General features: G+C 41.7%; 1 protein-coding gene across 1 annotated transcript in view; it reads right to left on the minus strand.

The window, feature by feature from the left end:
• Positions 1-16,275, minus strand: part of LOC140210901 (dynein axonemal heavy chain 8-like) — a 1,093,299-nt gene that overhangs the window by 413,684 nt on the left and 663,340 nt on the right. Inside the window, exon 48 of the mRNA XM_072280167.1 lies at positions 10,784-10,891. Coding sequence (XP_072136268.1) covers positions 10,784-10,891 — 108 coding nt within the window. The remainder of the gene's footprint in view (positions 1-10,783; positions 10,892-16,275) is intronic.

The following is a 16,275-nucleotide window of genomic DNA, read 5'->3' on the forward strand; positions in this document are numbered from 1 at the left end:
AACACCACACAGAAAGCAGCTGAGCTGAAGGTTGAAACAATTCATTAGAGCTACCGCTTCACAGCTCCAAAGAACTGTTTTCTTTTTTTTTGGGAGAAGCAACAGAGAGGAACAATGAAGGAAATGCATTTGATGTGGTATATATGGACTTCAAAATTAAGGGCTGTATAATAGGATTGTTGTCAATATGGAACAAAAGGGGCTGTAGCTTAGACGGAAAAGGTATATTTAGGGTAGATACTTAGAATCTTTTTCTCATGGCGGGGATATCAAAAACATGAGGGCATAGGTCTAAGGCAAGAAGAAGGATTTTTAAAGGAGATTGGAGGAGAAATATTTTTTACACACCAACTGATTGACTTATTGATTATACTATCACAAGTTTAAGAGGCAATTGGACATGCATTTGAAAAGGCAAGGCACAGAAGAAAATGGGCCAGCAAATGGGACTAGTGAAAATGGACAAAAAAGGTTAGCATGGATATGGTAAGGCAACAGGCTGGTTTCTGTACTATATGACTCTATGACTCCATTGCTCAAACTTAGTGAGGGTATAACAGAGATTTTCATATGTAATAAATGAAGAAGTGTGCTAGACACAGAGCTGTTTCCCAACCGAATGATTACACCAACGCTCTACAAAGTGAGCTTTTTGGAATAAATTTATATCAATTTGTTGAAATTTGTTTTCACTTTGATACAAAAGTGTCTTTTCTGTTGATCAGTGTCAAAAAAGCCAAATTAAATCCACTGTGATTCAATGTTGTAAAACAATAAAACATGAAAACTTCCAGGGGAGGGGGGGGGAACGGCATGGGTAAATACTTTTTATAGGCACTGTATATAAATATAGGGTAAGTAAGTTTGTAAATGATAGAAAGGTATCACAGGTAGTGTAGAAGATAGTCAAGGGATCTTTTGGACATATGGGCAGAGAAATGACCAATGGAGTTTAATCCTGCCAAATGTGAGTGTTGTACTTTGGGAAACTAAATCAAAAAGGCAAGATCCTTTATAGTTGTCGAAGTACATAGCACCCTGTAAATGGCTAAACAGGTTAATAGAGTAATAACAAAAGGCATATAGCATGTTTCTGTTTATTAGTCAAAGCACTGGGTTTAGACCATAAAACACAGGAGCAGAATTAGGGAATTTGCCCCAACGAATCTGCTCTGTCATTCCTTCATGCCTAATTTATTGTCCCTTTCAAACTCATTCCCCTGCCTTCTCCCTGTAATCTTTGGTGCCATAACTATCAACACACACAAAATGTCTGCTGAGTTTCTCCAGCATTTTGTGTGTGCTGCTTGGATTTCCAGCATCTGCAGATTTTCTCTTGTTTGTGAAAGACATATCAACCTCCACTTTAAATATACTCAATGACTTGGCTTCCACAGCCATCCGTGGCAATGAATTCCACCAATTCACCACTCTTTGTCTGAAGAAATTCTTCCTCATCTCTGTTCTCAAAGGACTTCCTTGTACACTGAAGCTGTGCCCTCTGGTCCTAGACTCCACAATTATAGGAAACATCTCCTCCACATCCACTCTATTTAGGACTTTTGATATATAACCGCTTCCAATGAGATCCCTTCCTCATTCATCTAAACTCCAATAAGTACATGCCCAGAGCCATCGCTACACTCTACTCAATCTGCCACGTCTTTGCCCATTCTCTCAATCTGTCCAAGTCCTCCTACAGACTCCCCGGCTCTGCACTTATCTTTGTATTGTCTGTAAACTTGGCCACAAAGCCATCAATTCCATTATTGATATATAACGTGAAAATAAGCGGTCCCAACAACCCCTGCAGAACACCACTAGTCACCAGCAGCTAAACAGAAAAGGCCCCCTTTCTTCTCACTCTATGCCTCTTGCCAGTCAGCTACCCTTCCATCTACACTAGTATCCTTTTTGTAATACCATGGGCTCTTAGTCTGTTTAGCAGCCTCATGTGTTGCACTTTGTCAAAGACCTTCTGAAAATCCTAGTAAACAACACCCACTGACTCTTCATTGTTCATCCTGCCTGTATTTCCTGAAACAGATTTGTCAGGCAGGATTTGCCATTAAGAAAACCACGCTGACTTCAGCTTATTTTACCATGTGCCTCCAAGTAACTCGTAACATCATCATTAATGATGGTTTCCAACATATTCTCAAGCACTGAGATCAGGCTAACTGGCCTATAATTTCTTGCCTTTTGGCTCCCTCCATTCTTAAAGAGTGCAGTTACATTTATTGCACCTTATACTATATATGTCTAATATTAGAAAGCACACATTGAAGGTGAGAGGGGGTAAGTTCAAGGGAGATGTGCAGGGCAAGATTTTTACATAGACGCTAGTGGGTACATGGAAATTACTGCCAGTGATGGTACCAGGGGAAAATATGATAAAGATGTTTAAGCAGTTTCAGATAGGCACATAATGTGCAGCGAATGGAGGGATCTGGACGTTGTGTAGGCAGAAGAGACTATTTTAATTTGGCATTTAAATACTAGTTTACTTAGTTCACACAACATTGCAGGCCAAAGGGCCTGTTCCTGTGCTGTATTTTTATATATTCTATGTCCTATTTTGACCAAGAAATTCATTCGTTTGTTTCATTGTCTCTACGTCAAAATTTTAGGAATACCTTCACCGCATGGACTGCACCACTTCAAGACTTTTGAAATGTAATAATTTACAGGATGTGGGCTTTTGCTGGTTATGCTAGTATTTATTATCTCCATCCTGCTCACCCTGATCTTCTTGGGCACTGGTATGACTATCACCTTTTTTAAAGACAGTGGGAACCTCTGACTACATCAGTGAAAGTCTGAAGATGTCCTTGAACACTCCTGCCAGTTGGTCGGCACAGGTTTTCCGACGCCCACAAATTTCTACAGATCTGCCGTTGAGAGCACTCTAACTGGTTGCATCACCATCTGATGTGGAGGGGACACTGTACAGGATCAGAAAAAGCTGTTGAAAGTTGCAAACTCAGCCAGCTCCATCATGGGCACTAGTCTCCCCAGCATTAAGAACATCTTCAAAAGGTGATGCTTCAAAAAGGTGGCATCTGTCATTAAGGACCCCCATCACCCAGAACATGCCCTCTTTTCATTTCTACAATCAAGGAGGTGGTACAGGAGCCTGAAGACACTCAACATTTTAGAACCCATGAATCCATGTGCACTACCTCACTATTTTTTCCTTTTTTTGCTCTCTTTTTGCACTATTTATATATAAATTGCTTATTGTAATTTATGCAACACACATCAAAGTTGCTGGTGAACGCAGCAGGCCAGGCAGCATCTGTAGGAAGAGGTGCAGTCGACGTTTCAGGCCGAGACCCTTCGTCAGGACTAACTGAAGGAAGAGTGAGCAAGGGATTTGAAAGTTGGAGGGGGAGGGGGAGATCCAAAATGATAGAAGAAGACAGGAGGGGGAGGGATGGAGCCAAGAGCTGGACAGGTGATTGGCAAAAGGGGATACGAGAGGATCATGGGACAGGAGGTCCGGGAAGAAAGACAAGGGGGGGGGACCCAGAGGATGGGCAAGAGGTATATTCAGAGGGACCGATGGAGAAAAAGGAGAGTGAGAGAAAGAATGTGTGCATAAAAAGAGTAACAGATGGGATACGAGGGGGAGGTGGGGCCTTAGCGGAAGTTAGAGAAGTCGATGTTCATGCCATCAGGTTGGAGGCTACCCAGACGGAATATAAGGTGTTGTTCCTCCAACCTGAGTGTGGCTTCATCTTTACAGTAGAGGAGGCCGTGGATGGACATGTCAGAATGGGAATGGGATGTGGAATTAAAATGTGTGGCCACTGGGAGATCCTGCTTTCTCTGGCGGACAGAGCGTAGATGTTCAGCAAAACGGTCTCCCAGTCTGCGTCGGGTCTCGCCAATATATAAAAGGCCACATGGGGAGCACCGGACGCAGTATATCACCCCAGTCGACTCACAGGTGAAGTGTTGCCTCACCTGGAAGGACTGTTTGGGGCCCTGAATGGTGGTAAGGGAGGAAGTGTAAGGGCATGTGTAGCACTTGTTCTGCTTACACGGATAAGTGCCAGGAGGGAGATCAGTGGGGAGGGATGGGGGGGAACGAATGGACAAGGGAGTTGTGTAGGGAGCGATCCCTGCAGAATGCAGAGAGGGGGGGGAGGGAAAGATGTGCTTAGTGTACTTATCCGTGTAAGCGGAACAAGTGCTACACATGCCCTTACACTTCCTCCCTTACCACCATTCAGGGCCCCAAACAGTCCTTCCAGGTGAGGCAACACTTCACCTGTGAGTCGACTGGGGTGATATACTGCGTCCGGTGCTCCCGATGTGGCCATTTATATATTGGTGAGACCCGACGCAGACTGGGAGACCGCTTTGCTGAACATCTACGCTCTGTCCGCCAGAGAAAGCAGGATCTCCCAGTGGCCACACATTTTAATTCCATATCCCATTCCCATTCTGACATGTCCATCCACGGCCTCCTCTACTGTAAAGGTGAAGCCACACTCAGGTTGGAGGAACAACACCTTATATTCCGTCTGGGTAGCCTCCAACCTGATGGCATGAACATCGACTTCTCTAACTTCCGCTAAGGCCCCACTTCCCCCTCGTATCCCGTCTGTTACTCTTTTTATGCACACATTCTTTCTCTCACTCTCCTTTTTCTCCATCGGTCCCTCTGAATATACCTCTTGCCCATCCTCTGGTTCCCCCCCCCCCTTGTCTTTCTTCCCGGACCTCCTGTCCCATGATCCTCTCGTATCCCCTTTTGCCAATCACCTGTCCAGCTCTTGGTTCCATCCCTCCCCCTCCTGTCTTCTCCTATCATTTTGGATCTCCCCCTCCCCCTCCAACTTTCAAATCTCTTACTCACTCTTCCTTCAGTTAGTCCTGACGAAGGGTCTCGGCCTGAAACGTCGACTGCACCTCTTCCTACAGATGCTGCCTGGCCTGCTGCGTTCACCAGCAACTTTGATGTGTGTTGCTTGAATTTCCAGCATCTGCAGAATTCCTGTTGTTTATTGTAATTTATAGTTTTTTTTATTATGTATTGCAATGTACTGCTGCCACAAAACAACTATTTCATGATACATGACAGTGATATTAAACCTGATCCTGATTCTAATTACCCTGAGTCTGGGAGGCAGCTAGAGTCAACTACACTGAAGAAATATATAGATGAGGCCGGCAGATTTGCTTCCCTAAAAAGAAAATTGCCCACATTATGTCTTTGTCCCAAAAGACACGAGGAAACAAATCAATCTAAATCCTTCCCATTTAACAATCATCAACAAAGCAGTGTTTTTAACTGTGTCATGATGTAGCACTTACACACCAATAACCTGCTCACAGATGCTCAGTCTGGGGTTTGCCAGGATCAATTAGCTCCAGACTTCAATACAGCCTTAGTCAAACAGGGATAGAAGAGCAAAGCAGAGTTCAGATGAGAACAAATATCTTTTACATTGAACAGCATTTGACTGATTATGACATATAACAATGGCCATCAAAGGAAAATCTGTGAAATCATACCTCACAGAAGAATAGTTAAAGCTAATTTGTTTTTAATCATCTCAACTATGACACTGGCACAGGAATAACTCATGATACCCATCTTCAGCTAATTTATGAATTGCTCCTTCCATTTTAAGATCAAAAGTGGGGGGTTTATAGGAGATTGCATAATTTTTAACTTCATTCATAACTCTTCATTAAAATGAGACAGAATGCATCTGCGAATGGCAAGAGCTGGAGAAAATTCAGGGCTGCACAGTTACTAAGTAGCAAGCAATGTTTGCATCAAGCAACCATCTCCAACAATACATAATCAAACCACCTACCCTTGTCAAGTTGTTACCATTTTAGAGTTCCTCCACCATCCACAGGATGAAAAATACTATTGGCAAGAAACTCAATCGCTCTTTCTCCACATGAGTAGTCAGGGAATTCCATGTTCTTGTGCTATTACACCTTTCTTGATGAGGCTGTGAATAAATCCTTGAAACTTTTCCCAATCTACCTGTTAATGTCTTGTCGAAATCTTAGAAGATATTAACTGGATCACCCAGTTTAATGCTGCGATTACAAGAATGAGATGGAATATATTCCATGTGCCTGGGTAGATGCATCTGTAACAATACTCAATATCACTCAAGGCAAACCAGCCACTTGATTGGCACCCACTCACCACATTTATTTCTTACACCACGACTGACTATGTGTCATCTGGAAATGTTAGCCTTCTCTGTTTCTGTACCTGCATCTCCATAACCTGAGATTTCTAACACACAAAAAAATAAGTAGCACGTTAGCATGGTGGTTAGTGTAATGCTTTTATAGCACCAGTGAACAAGGTTCAATTCTGCTTGTAAAGAGTTTGTATCTTCTCTCTGTGACTGTGTGGCTTTCCTCCTGATACTCTGGTTTCCTCCCACATTCCAAAGACATACAGGTTAGTTGGTTAATTGGTCATATGGGTGTTATTGGGCAGTGCTGGCTCACAGCAGAACTGTGTCTGCTGTATCTCCAAATAAAATAAAGAAAGGCAGGTGCATGGAATGCAATCACTCATCTGCACGTTATACATGCCACACACAATCTCAACCTAATAATATACTGCCAATCCTTTATCAGTACTGAGTCTAACTCCTGGAATGACTTAGTAACACTATCTGATAACATCTTATTTTTTCATATAAAGAGATACAACCTAGAAACTTACTTCAGCTCATGGAGTCCACACTGAGCATTAACCACCATTTACACCAGATTAATCCCATTTCTTATTCTTCCCACATTCTCATCAACCTCCCATGATTCTACCACTCAGCTACACACTAAAGACAATTCACAGTGGTCAATTAACTTACAAATGCACATTTCTTTGGAATGTGGGTGGAACCAGGATACCTAGAGAAAACACTCAATTTACAAGGAAAGTGGGTGAAATCTACACAGATAGCAGCTGAGGTAGGGATTGAATGCAGATCTCTGGCAATGGAAGGTGGGGCTCCACTAACTGCACCACTGTGACCCCCAGTCCATCCTTCTTTGACACTGAGAATGGCTTACTTGCACTATTTTTGGCCTTCAAGGTGACTGATTAGGCTAAGATGGAACCCACATACTCTGTCACAGTTGAGAGAGACGTGTTTGAATGATGGTATGGTGGTAGTGGTATTTCAGGTGGGTAGACTGAGAGTTATACAATGCTTCTGCAGTTCAGGCTGACCTTCCATATGTTTAAGCTGATTGGACTCAAGTTTCTCAATGCTACTTTGAATACTCCTCTATTTTCAGTGGGCATGTATCAAGGATTTCCATGAGTCACTGTGGACCTTACATAGTATGACAGGAATTTGACAACATTCATGAAATTTTTCTTCTCTCCACCTGAAAATTTCTTGCCAAACCCACTTGCCAGACCGCAGCTGAATTAGCCACATTAATATTGTGGTTAAAAGAATGTGACAATGCTGTGTTCTAACACCATGATGCACTTTTACTACTTTCACTGCACAACAAGAGTACGATAAGCTTCGCTTTAACCTGGGAACACATATGAGTGTTGGGGTCCAGAAGTTCTTGGGATGCAAGTTCATAGCTCCCTGACTGCCTTCATCGGTCAGGGTACCAAAGGAATAAACTAGAAATTCATGTTGTTCAGTTGTATAAAACTTTGGTCATGCCACATTTGGAGAAGTATGTTCAGATCTACTTGCCACACTATAGAAAGGATGTGGAGGCTTTGGACAAGGTACAAAAGAGGTTGAAAAGGATAGCCAGATAGATAGATAGATAGATAGATATACTTTATTGATCCTGAGGGAAATTGGGTTTTGTTACAGCTGCACCAACCAAGAATAGAGGATAAATATAGCAATACAAAAACCACAAACAATCAAACAACAATATGCAAACTATGCCAGATGGAAATAAGTCCAGGACCAGCCTATTGGCTCAGGGTGTCTGACCCTCCATGGGAGGAGCTGCAAAGTTTGATGGCCACAGGCAGGAACAACCTCCCATGATGCCCAGTGTTGTATCTCGGTGGAATATGGCCAGAGTCCAACAGCAAAAAGAACAATATCCGGTCTACAAACACGTTCCTCAATCGTAATATGACCAGGATTGCACCATCCGTTGTTAACCAGAACAGCAAGCCCCCAACTCCTTTACGCTTACCGCTCTCAGTGCACTTCCAGTCAGCCTGAACGGTCTGGAAGCCTTCCATGGAAAAGTTTTGGTCAGGTATGTCCTCGTGCAGCCCTGTTTCAGTAAAGCACATAATACTGCACTCCCGAAATGTTCTCTGACTCCTGGCTAGCGCCGTCAACTCGTCCATTTTATTACACACCAAACTCCTCTTCTGCATAAGCCTCTGTTGTCTCGACCCTGTCCTCTTTCCTCGCCTTTGCCATCCCCCTCTGCATCCTCTATGTGTTTTCCTCCAGATTTCAGCAGGGGTGTCCGCTGCTCTGTTCGCTAAACCGGCCGGCATCAGCGCAATCAGCTGGTCCTTGGAATAAACAATGCGACCGTACTGCGGCCCCGATAATGAGACGTGTCTGAATGTAACTATTTCCAGCGCTAAAAACCCAAATAAACTCTCTCCACCAGCATGTTAGAGAGGGTGCAGCTTCAACGTGTTACGGTGAAAAAAAATACAACAAATAACGTGTTAAAAAAGTAAGAAGAGAAAAGTAAGGACACTAGTTGGAACGGCTGTAACAGGCTGCATGCACGACCGGCGCATGCGCACATTTTACCTAGATTACCTAGATGTTTCCTAGATTAGAGTATACTGGATATAAGAAGAGGTTAGATGAACTTAGATTGTTTTCTCTGAAGCACTGGAGGCTGAGGGGTGACCTGACAGATCTATAAGAAACATAGTCAGAGAGCTTTTCCCGGGGTGGAAATGTCAAATACTAGAGGGTACACCGTAGGTTTAAGATGAGAGGGCCAAAGTTTGAATGAGATTTTCACAGCAAGTTTTTTTACATGGAGAATGATAGGCCCCAAGAATATGCTTCCAAGGTAGGTGATAGAACATACATGATAGCATCATTTAAGAGGTATTTAGACAGACATACAAACAATTAGGGAATAGAGGGACATAGAGGGATAATTCTAAGTGTGATAAATTAGATTTAGCATAGTGGTTGGTACAGACATGGTGAGCCAAAGGGCCTGTCCCTGTGCTTTGTTCTATATTCTATTACGCTTAAGAAGCTTGGCACCATTAAGATCAAAGTAGCCCTCTTGAGTGACACCACAGCCATTCACTCTACAAAGTCTGCACCATCTACGAAGTATATTGCATTTACTCAATAACTACAGCTTCAAGTACTCCTTGTATGAAGGACTTTTTTCTGACAATATTCTGTGTAACCAAGTCATATATTAAGGTTTTGCCTTCTTGTTTGAATTATATTCAGTGGGATAGCCTCCAACTATTCTATCTATTCCATCAATTAATTCATCTATACCAACTCTTAGTTTGTTGAGTTCAAGGAAGTAGATTGTTGCTTCTCTGATTAAAAGCCTGTAACTAGTGGAGTGCCGCAGGGACTGGTGCTGGGTCTGTTGTTATTTGTCATCTATATCAAAGATCTGGATGATAGTGTGGTTAAGTGGATCAGCAAATTTGCAGATGACACCAAGATTGGGGGTGAGGTGGACAGCAAGGAAGACTATCAAAGCTTGCAATGTGATCTAGAGCAGCAGGAAAAGTGGGCTGAAAAATGGCAGATGGAACTTAATGCAGAGAAGTGTAAGGTGTTGCACTTTGGGAGGACCAACCAGGGTAGGTCTTACATAGTGAACAGTAGGAAACTAAGGAGTGCGGTAGAACAAGGGGTCTTGAAACACAGGTCCTTAATTCATTGAAAGTGGTGTAACAGGTAGATAGGGTAGTAAAGAACATTTGTCTTCATAGATCGAAGTATTGAGTACAGGGGTTGGGATGTTATGTTGAAGTTGTATAAGACATTAGTGAGGTATAATTTGGAGTATTGTGTGCAGTTTGGTCACCTAACTACAGGGAATATGTAAATAATAAACACGAGATGTAAATAAGATTTAAAGAGTACAGAGAAAATTTACAAGAATGTTGCCAGGATTGGAGAAGCTGAGTTATAAGGAAAGATTGAATAGGTTAGAATGCTATTCTCTAGAATGTAGAAGATTGAAGGGAGATACGGTTGAGGAATACAAAATTATGAGGGATATAGATAGAGTAAATCCAAGCCAGCTTTTTCTACTGAGGTCAGGTGAGACTATAACTAGAGGTCATGGGTTAAGCGTGAAAGGTGAAATGTTTAAGAGGAACATGATGGGCAACATCTTCACTCAGAGGATGGTGACAGTGTGGAATGAGCAGCCAGTGCAAGTGGTGGATGTGATTTTGATTTAAATGTTTAAGAGAAGTTTTGATAGGTACGTAGATGTGAGGGGAATCGAGAACTATGGTCCAGGTGCAGGTCGATGGGCCTAAGCAGTTTAAATGCTTTGGCATGGACTAGGTGGGCCAAAAAGCTTGTTTCTGTGCTATGACCCTAAGGAATACAATCTCTAGATATATAATCTATCTTCATTATTTTACTTCAGATTATCCAAGCATGAAGTTTCCGCCTTTTAATGTTAGATAAAACCAAATACAATTTGACCATGTAATAAAGCAGTCAATTTTCTGAGGATCAGGGAATTCTCATCTTTCCCTTTGCCAAAGGCATTATTCCTATAAACAGCATGTAAGTGACTGAACTAATCAATGACTGTTACTTACCTGCTTAGTCAGCTGCTCTTCACAGAGTTTGTAAAGTACAAAAAATTTCTGAGCCAGCAATATGTTGTCCAAAAATCCAACACTGGCAAGCTTGACCCTTATGATGATCTAAAACACTCGAAAAACATTTTACAAATAAGCTACATTTCATATTCAAATAGAATGATTATACAATTATATATTTATATTTTGGTAAACATGTACTTATGGACCTATAACATCTTGTAAGTTATTCTGACAACCATACAGTTAGTAAAGAAACTGATCTGGACTAGTCACATTCTTAACATTCTATATGATATGTGGTGAGATTCTGTAACCTTCATCTGCTGTGATTGCTTCAAACTCTTATGTCCACTCCCCACAACACTGCCAGTTCTTGCACCCTTCCCTCATCAGCATTAGCTCATCTGCAACTATAATCATCCATTTCTTTGCTGTCTCTACACGTGAATCCTCCAAAGTTCTCTTGACTGGCCTCTCACTCTGAACCCACCCTAATTTTAAGCTCATGTAAAACATTGCTACCCATATTTTAACTCACTAAGTTTTTCTTCTTATTATTCTTGTAAAATTTAATGGTGGTTGGCAGACCAACATAAAGTGTAGTATTACCATCATCTACTGAGTTGGAGGGTGGAGCAAAGAGACAAGTAATATACCCACTAAATTCCCTCTCCCCTCAAAAAAAAACTTAAATATCAAAAAAACTAATGCTTTTCAAAAAGTATTTATATACATTACAATGGCAGTGATATGCTAACAAATATTTCATGTTAAACTATATCTGTCCCAAAGATCTCAACTTAGCAATTAGATGTTTCCTTTGCATCTCATAGGAATTGCATTCAAACAAGATAAATGCCCGTATCATGCATTTAAATTCTCAAGAAGGAATTATTCAACTTAGTATGTCCAGTCTGTAAACGTGTAAGTATAACTTCTTCTCTCCTTTTATACCCATCTCCCAGTTGAGTTCTCACCAACCTCTAAATTTTATATAAATGCCATCCTTTCCTTTTCTTATCCTAACTTTGATGTCACAGTGATCAAATAGACTTTTTAAATTGTGGCTTTCACCTCCCCTTTATGTAAAGGCATCACAATATTATATCCCTAATTTTAAGTGATTGCCTGGCTAGAATGTCTGCCACTTTATTTCCTTCAACTCCAACATGGGCAGGGACCCATAAGAAATATATACACAAGCCTAGACCCTGCAGCCTCAACAAACATTATCCAATCTCAAGAAGAATGTCTGGCGTATAATTTGAAATAACCTGTTTTAATAGATGAAAAAACTGAGAACAATCAGAGTATGGAAGTACACACTTCTTCAACCCATTTCAAAGCTAAAATGATAGTAACCATCTTAGACATGAAAACTGATACTTTGGCTAATAATCTTTTCTTAATAGTCACCTGAAACTTTGGAACATGAACAGAAACATTTGAATGACTTGTCAATGGATCCATCTGTGTAGATATGTAAGAAGCCATAATATCTGCCTTGCATATATTGTAGAGGAACAACAAAAAGGAGCATACTGGGACCATATTCCACATTGAACAATCCAAGATTTTGTGCCCATTCATTTTTCAGCCACACAAAACTAAAGACCTTCTGAAAGCAGTGCTCCCAACACCCCACTAATGTTGCCAATATTGGATGACTAAATTTATGTCCTCCTATGTTAACCATAACCTGCATAGATGTAAAGGTACTTCACCCATTTCTACCAGTTATGCCGAAATTGGGGACAATTTAATAGCACCACAACAGAATCCCAATGCTTGAGCTTGAACTTTATCTAGGGGTTTTAAAACCACTGGTGAGGCTGAACCATAAGCAACACATCCGTAATCAAAGACAGATCTGATTAAAGTAAATGCATTTGTCTAACTGTCCTCTTCATACCTCACTCACACCCAATTAAGCAGCTGATCACATTAAGGGAATTTTTAACATTTCTCTAGAATTTTATTTACACACGCCTTCCATGTTAGCCTTGTGTCCATCCGCATACCTTGAAACTTAATCACCGACTCTTGTTTAAGAGATTTAACAAATAACTTGAGAACAATTGTGGGTGTTATGTTTATTTTAGAAAAACAAATAACTTTGCAACAAAAAATTTAAACCCCCACCTACATCCCCTTTCTTCCATTAATAGCTGCCCGCATTTTCCTAACTATATAATTTACATTCTTGCCCCTCTTCCACACTGCGCCATCATCAGCATATAATGATTTGGAAATGTCTGAGCCTAAATTTAAGAACTTATCATTAATCATCATCAAGGTGCCATGCCCAGTTTGAGCTTTGACTGCCATGGCCCACACACTCCTGTTTCGGGTCAAGTAGATCAATTCATTGGTATTCATTTCCAGTTCTCTGGCTGCTGTCTCCATCATCATTTGTCTTCTTCTTGCTTTCTTCCCTTCAATCTTTCCCATAATTACCGTGCATTCTAACTCCTCTTTCCTAATCACATGTCCAATGAAGTTACGTTGCCTTTTCATGATCTCATACATTATTTCTCTTTTTGTGTTTGCTCTGTTCATGACATCCTCGTTAGATATTCGTTTTGTCCATGATATTCTTTGCATCCTCCTCAAAAACCACATCTCTGCTGCTACAATTCGTTTCCTCATGTTACTAGATATTGTCCAACATTCTGATCCATATAACATAACTGGATAAACGTAACATTTCAGTACTCTGAGGCAGGTTGTCATGCCTAGTGTAGTATTGGTCAGTATGCTCCTCATTCTCATAAAGGTGTCTTTTGCCATCCCTATTCTTCTTTTAATGTCCAAGTCGCACCTGCCATCTGATGTCACCCAGCTTCCTAAGTAGCAAAGGTTCTGTACTTGTTTTAAGTCTTCCCCGTTTATTCTCAGCCTGCAGATAGGATTCTCCTTCTTTCTGGATATCACCATACACTCTGTCTTTTTGCAATTGATAGATAGACCCATTTTTGCACTTTCTTCAACAATTATATCAATTGTTATCATTAATCATAATATTAAAAAGGAGTGGGCTACACTCTATCTCATACTCCTTCGAGAAGGTTGTTCCCTAAATCTGTATCTTTCTATCACATAAAAGATCTTGAATCCAATTGAATATTCTACCACCCATTCGCATTTTCTTCAGTTTAAGCAGCACCCCCTGTGTCCATAACATATCATAAGCTTTCTGCACATCAAAGAAAACTGCTAGCACCGATTCGATTCTCTGTCTCTGGAGACAGCTTATCCACTGATGTCTACTATAAGCCTACTGACTCTCACAGCTATCTGGACTATTCCTCTTCTCACCCTGTCTCTTGCAAAAATGCCATCCCCTTCTCGCAATTCCTCCGTCTCCGCCGCATCTGCTCTCAGGATGAGGCTTTTCATTCCAGGACGAGGGAGATGTCCTCCTTTTTTAAAGAAAGGGGCTTCCCTTCCTCCACTATCAACTCTGCTCTCAAACGCATCTCCCCCATTTCACACACATCTGCTTTCACTCCATCCTCCCGCCACTCCACTAGGAATAGGGTTCCCCTGGTCCTCACCTACCACCCCACCAGCCTCCGGGTCCAACATATTATTCTCTGTAACTTCCACCACCTCCAACGGGATCCCACCGCTAAGCACATCTTTCCCTCCCCCCCCTCTGCTTTCCACAGGGATCGCTCCCTACGCGACTCCCTTGTCCATTCGTCCCCCCCATCCCTCCCCACTGATCTCCCTCCTGGCACTTATCCGTGTAAGCAGAGCAAGTGCTACACATACCCTTACACTTCCTCCCTTACCACCATTCAGGGCCCCAGACAGTCCTTCCTGGTGAGGCGACACTTCACCTGTGAGTCGACTGGGGTGATATACTGCGTCTGGTGCTCCCAATGTGGCCTTCTATATATTGGCGAGACCTGACGCAGACTGGGAGACCGCTTTGCTGAACACCTACGCTCTGTCCGCCAGAGAAAGCAGGATCTCCCAGCGGCCACACATTTTAATTCCACATCCCACTCCCATTCTGACATGTCTATCCATGGCCTCCTCTACTGTAAAGATGAAGCCACACTCAGGTTGGAGGAACAACACCTTATATTCCGTCTGGGTAGCCTTCAACCTGATGGCATGAACATCGACTTCTCTAACTTCCGCTAATGCCCCACCTCCCTCTCGTACCCCATCTGTTATTTATTTTTATACACACATTCTTTCTCTCACTCTCCTTTTTCTCCCTCTGTCCCTCTGACTATACCCCTTGCCCATCCTCTGGGTTCCCCCCACCCTTGTCTTTCTCCCCGGACCTCCTGTCCCATGATCCTCTCATATCCCCTTTGCCAATCACCTGTCCAGCTCTTGGCTCCATCCCTCCCCTTTCTGTCTTCTCCTATCAATTTGGATCTCCCCCTCCCCCTCCCACTTTCAAATCTCTTACTAACTCTTCCTTCAGTTAGCCCTGACGAAGGGTCTCAGCCTGAAACGTCGACTGTACCTCTTCCTAGAGATGCTGCCTGGCCTGCTGCGTTCACCAGCAACTTTGATGTGTGTTGCTTGAATTTCCAGCATCTGCAGAATTCCTGTTGTTAGCACCGATTCTTTATTAACTTGTGCCTTAAAAATAACAGATTCCAAACTGAACAACGAGTCCATGGTCATTCTCCCTTTCCGAAATCCAGAATGGTATATGGCTAATTTTCCGCTGCTTTCCACAAAATAAGAAAGCTTTGCTATAACCATTCATTCCATTATCTTACATACATGTGAAGTTAGTGAAATAGGTCTATAACTGGAAGGATTTGATTGATCCTTAGGTGGATAACAATTGCTAATTTCTAGGAAGCAGCAAGTCACCCTACAGTCCATTTTGTATTGAAGAATTTCCAAACCAACATAAGTTTCGAATGTGATAACCATGTAAACATATTATAACAAACATCTTCTTTCCCAGATTATAGCTGACCAGCACCATTAATAGCCCTTTTAAGTTCAGACAATGTAAATTCAACTTCTAAGCAAGAATTGGAACATTGTATTTTCTCAGCAATCTGAAGATTGCCTGCCAAAACAGTTTCTCCGTAAGACCTCTCTTCTTTACTTCAATTGGCTGAACTATGTACACTAGCATATGTTTTTGTGAGTAATTCTGGTTTTTTTCAGTCTCAGAGTCAGTAACTGCAATTTTCCCCCACCATACAAAACTGGCAATGCATCAAGTTTTCTAATTCCCCCCCCCCACCATTTTCTGTATCAACTCCTGAACTTCCATTACCTGGATTTCTTCCCAATGCTATCACAGAACATGCTCTAATATATTTTCCTTCTTCTTCTCACTACTTTTCTAACTATAGCTTGAGTTCTTTTATATTGTATGAAAGATGAATTGGAGTAACACAGCCATAACTTTCCTAAAACCTTAATTCTACTCCTTCACAGCTTTTTTACATGGCCCTGTTCACCAGGTTACAGTTTTCATTTTATTATCTCCCAAT

Source organism: Mobula birostris, chromosome 2 (genome assembly GCF_030028105.1).
Source record: "Mobula birostris isolate sMobBir1 chromosome 2, sMobBir1.hap1, whole genome shotgun sequence".
NCBI classification, from domain to species: Eukaryota; Metazoa; Chordata; class Chondrichthyes; order Myliobatiformes; family Myliobatidae; genus Mobula; species Mobula birostris.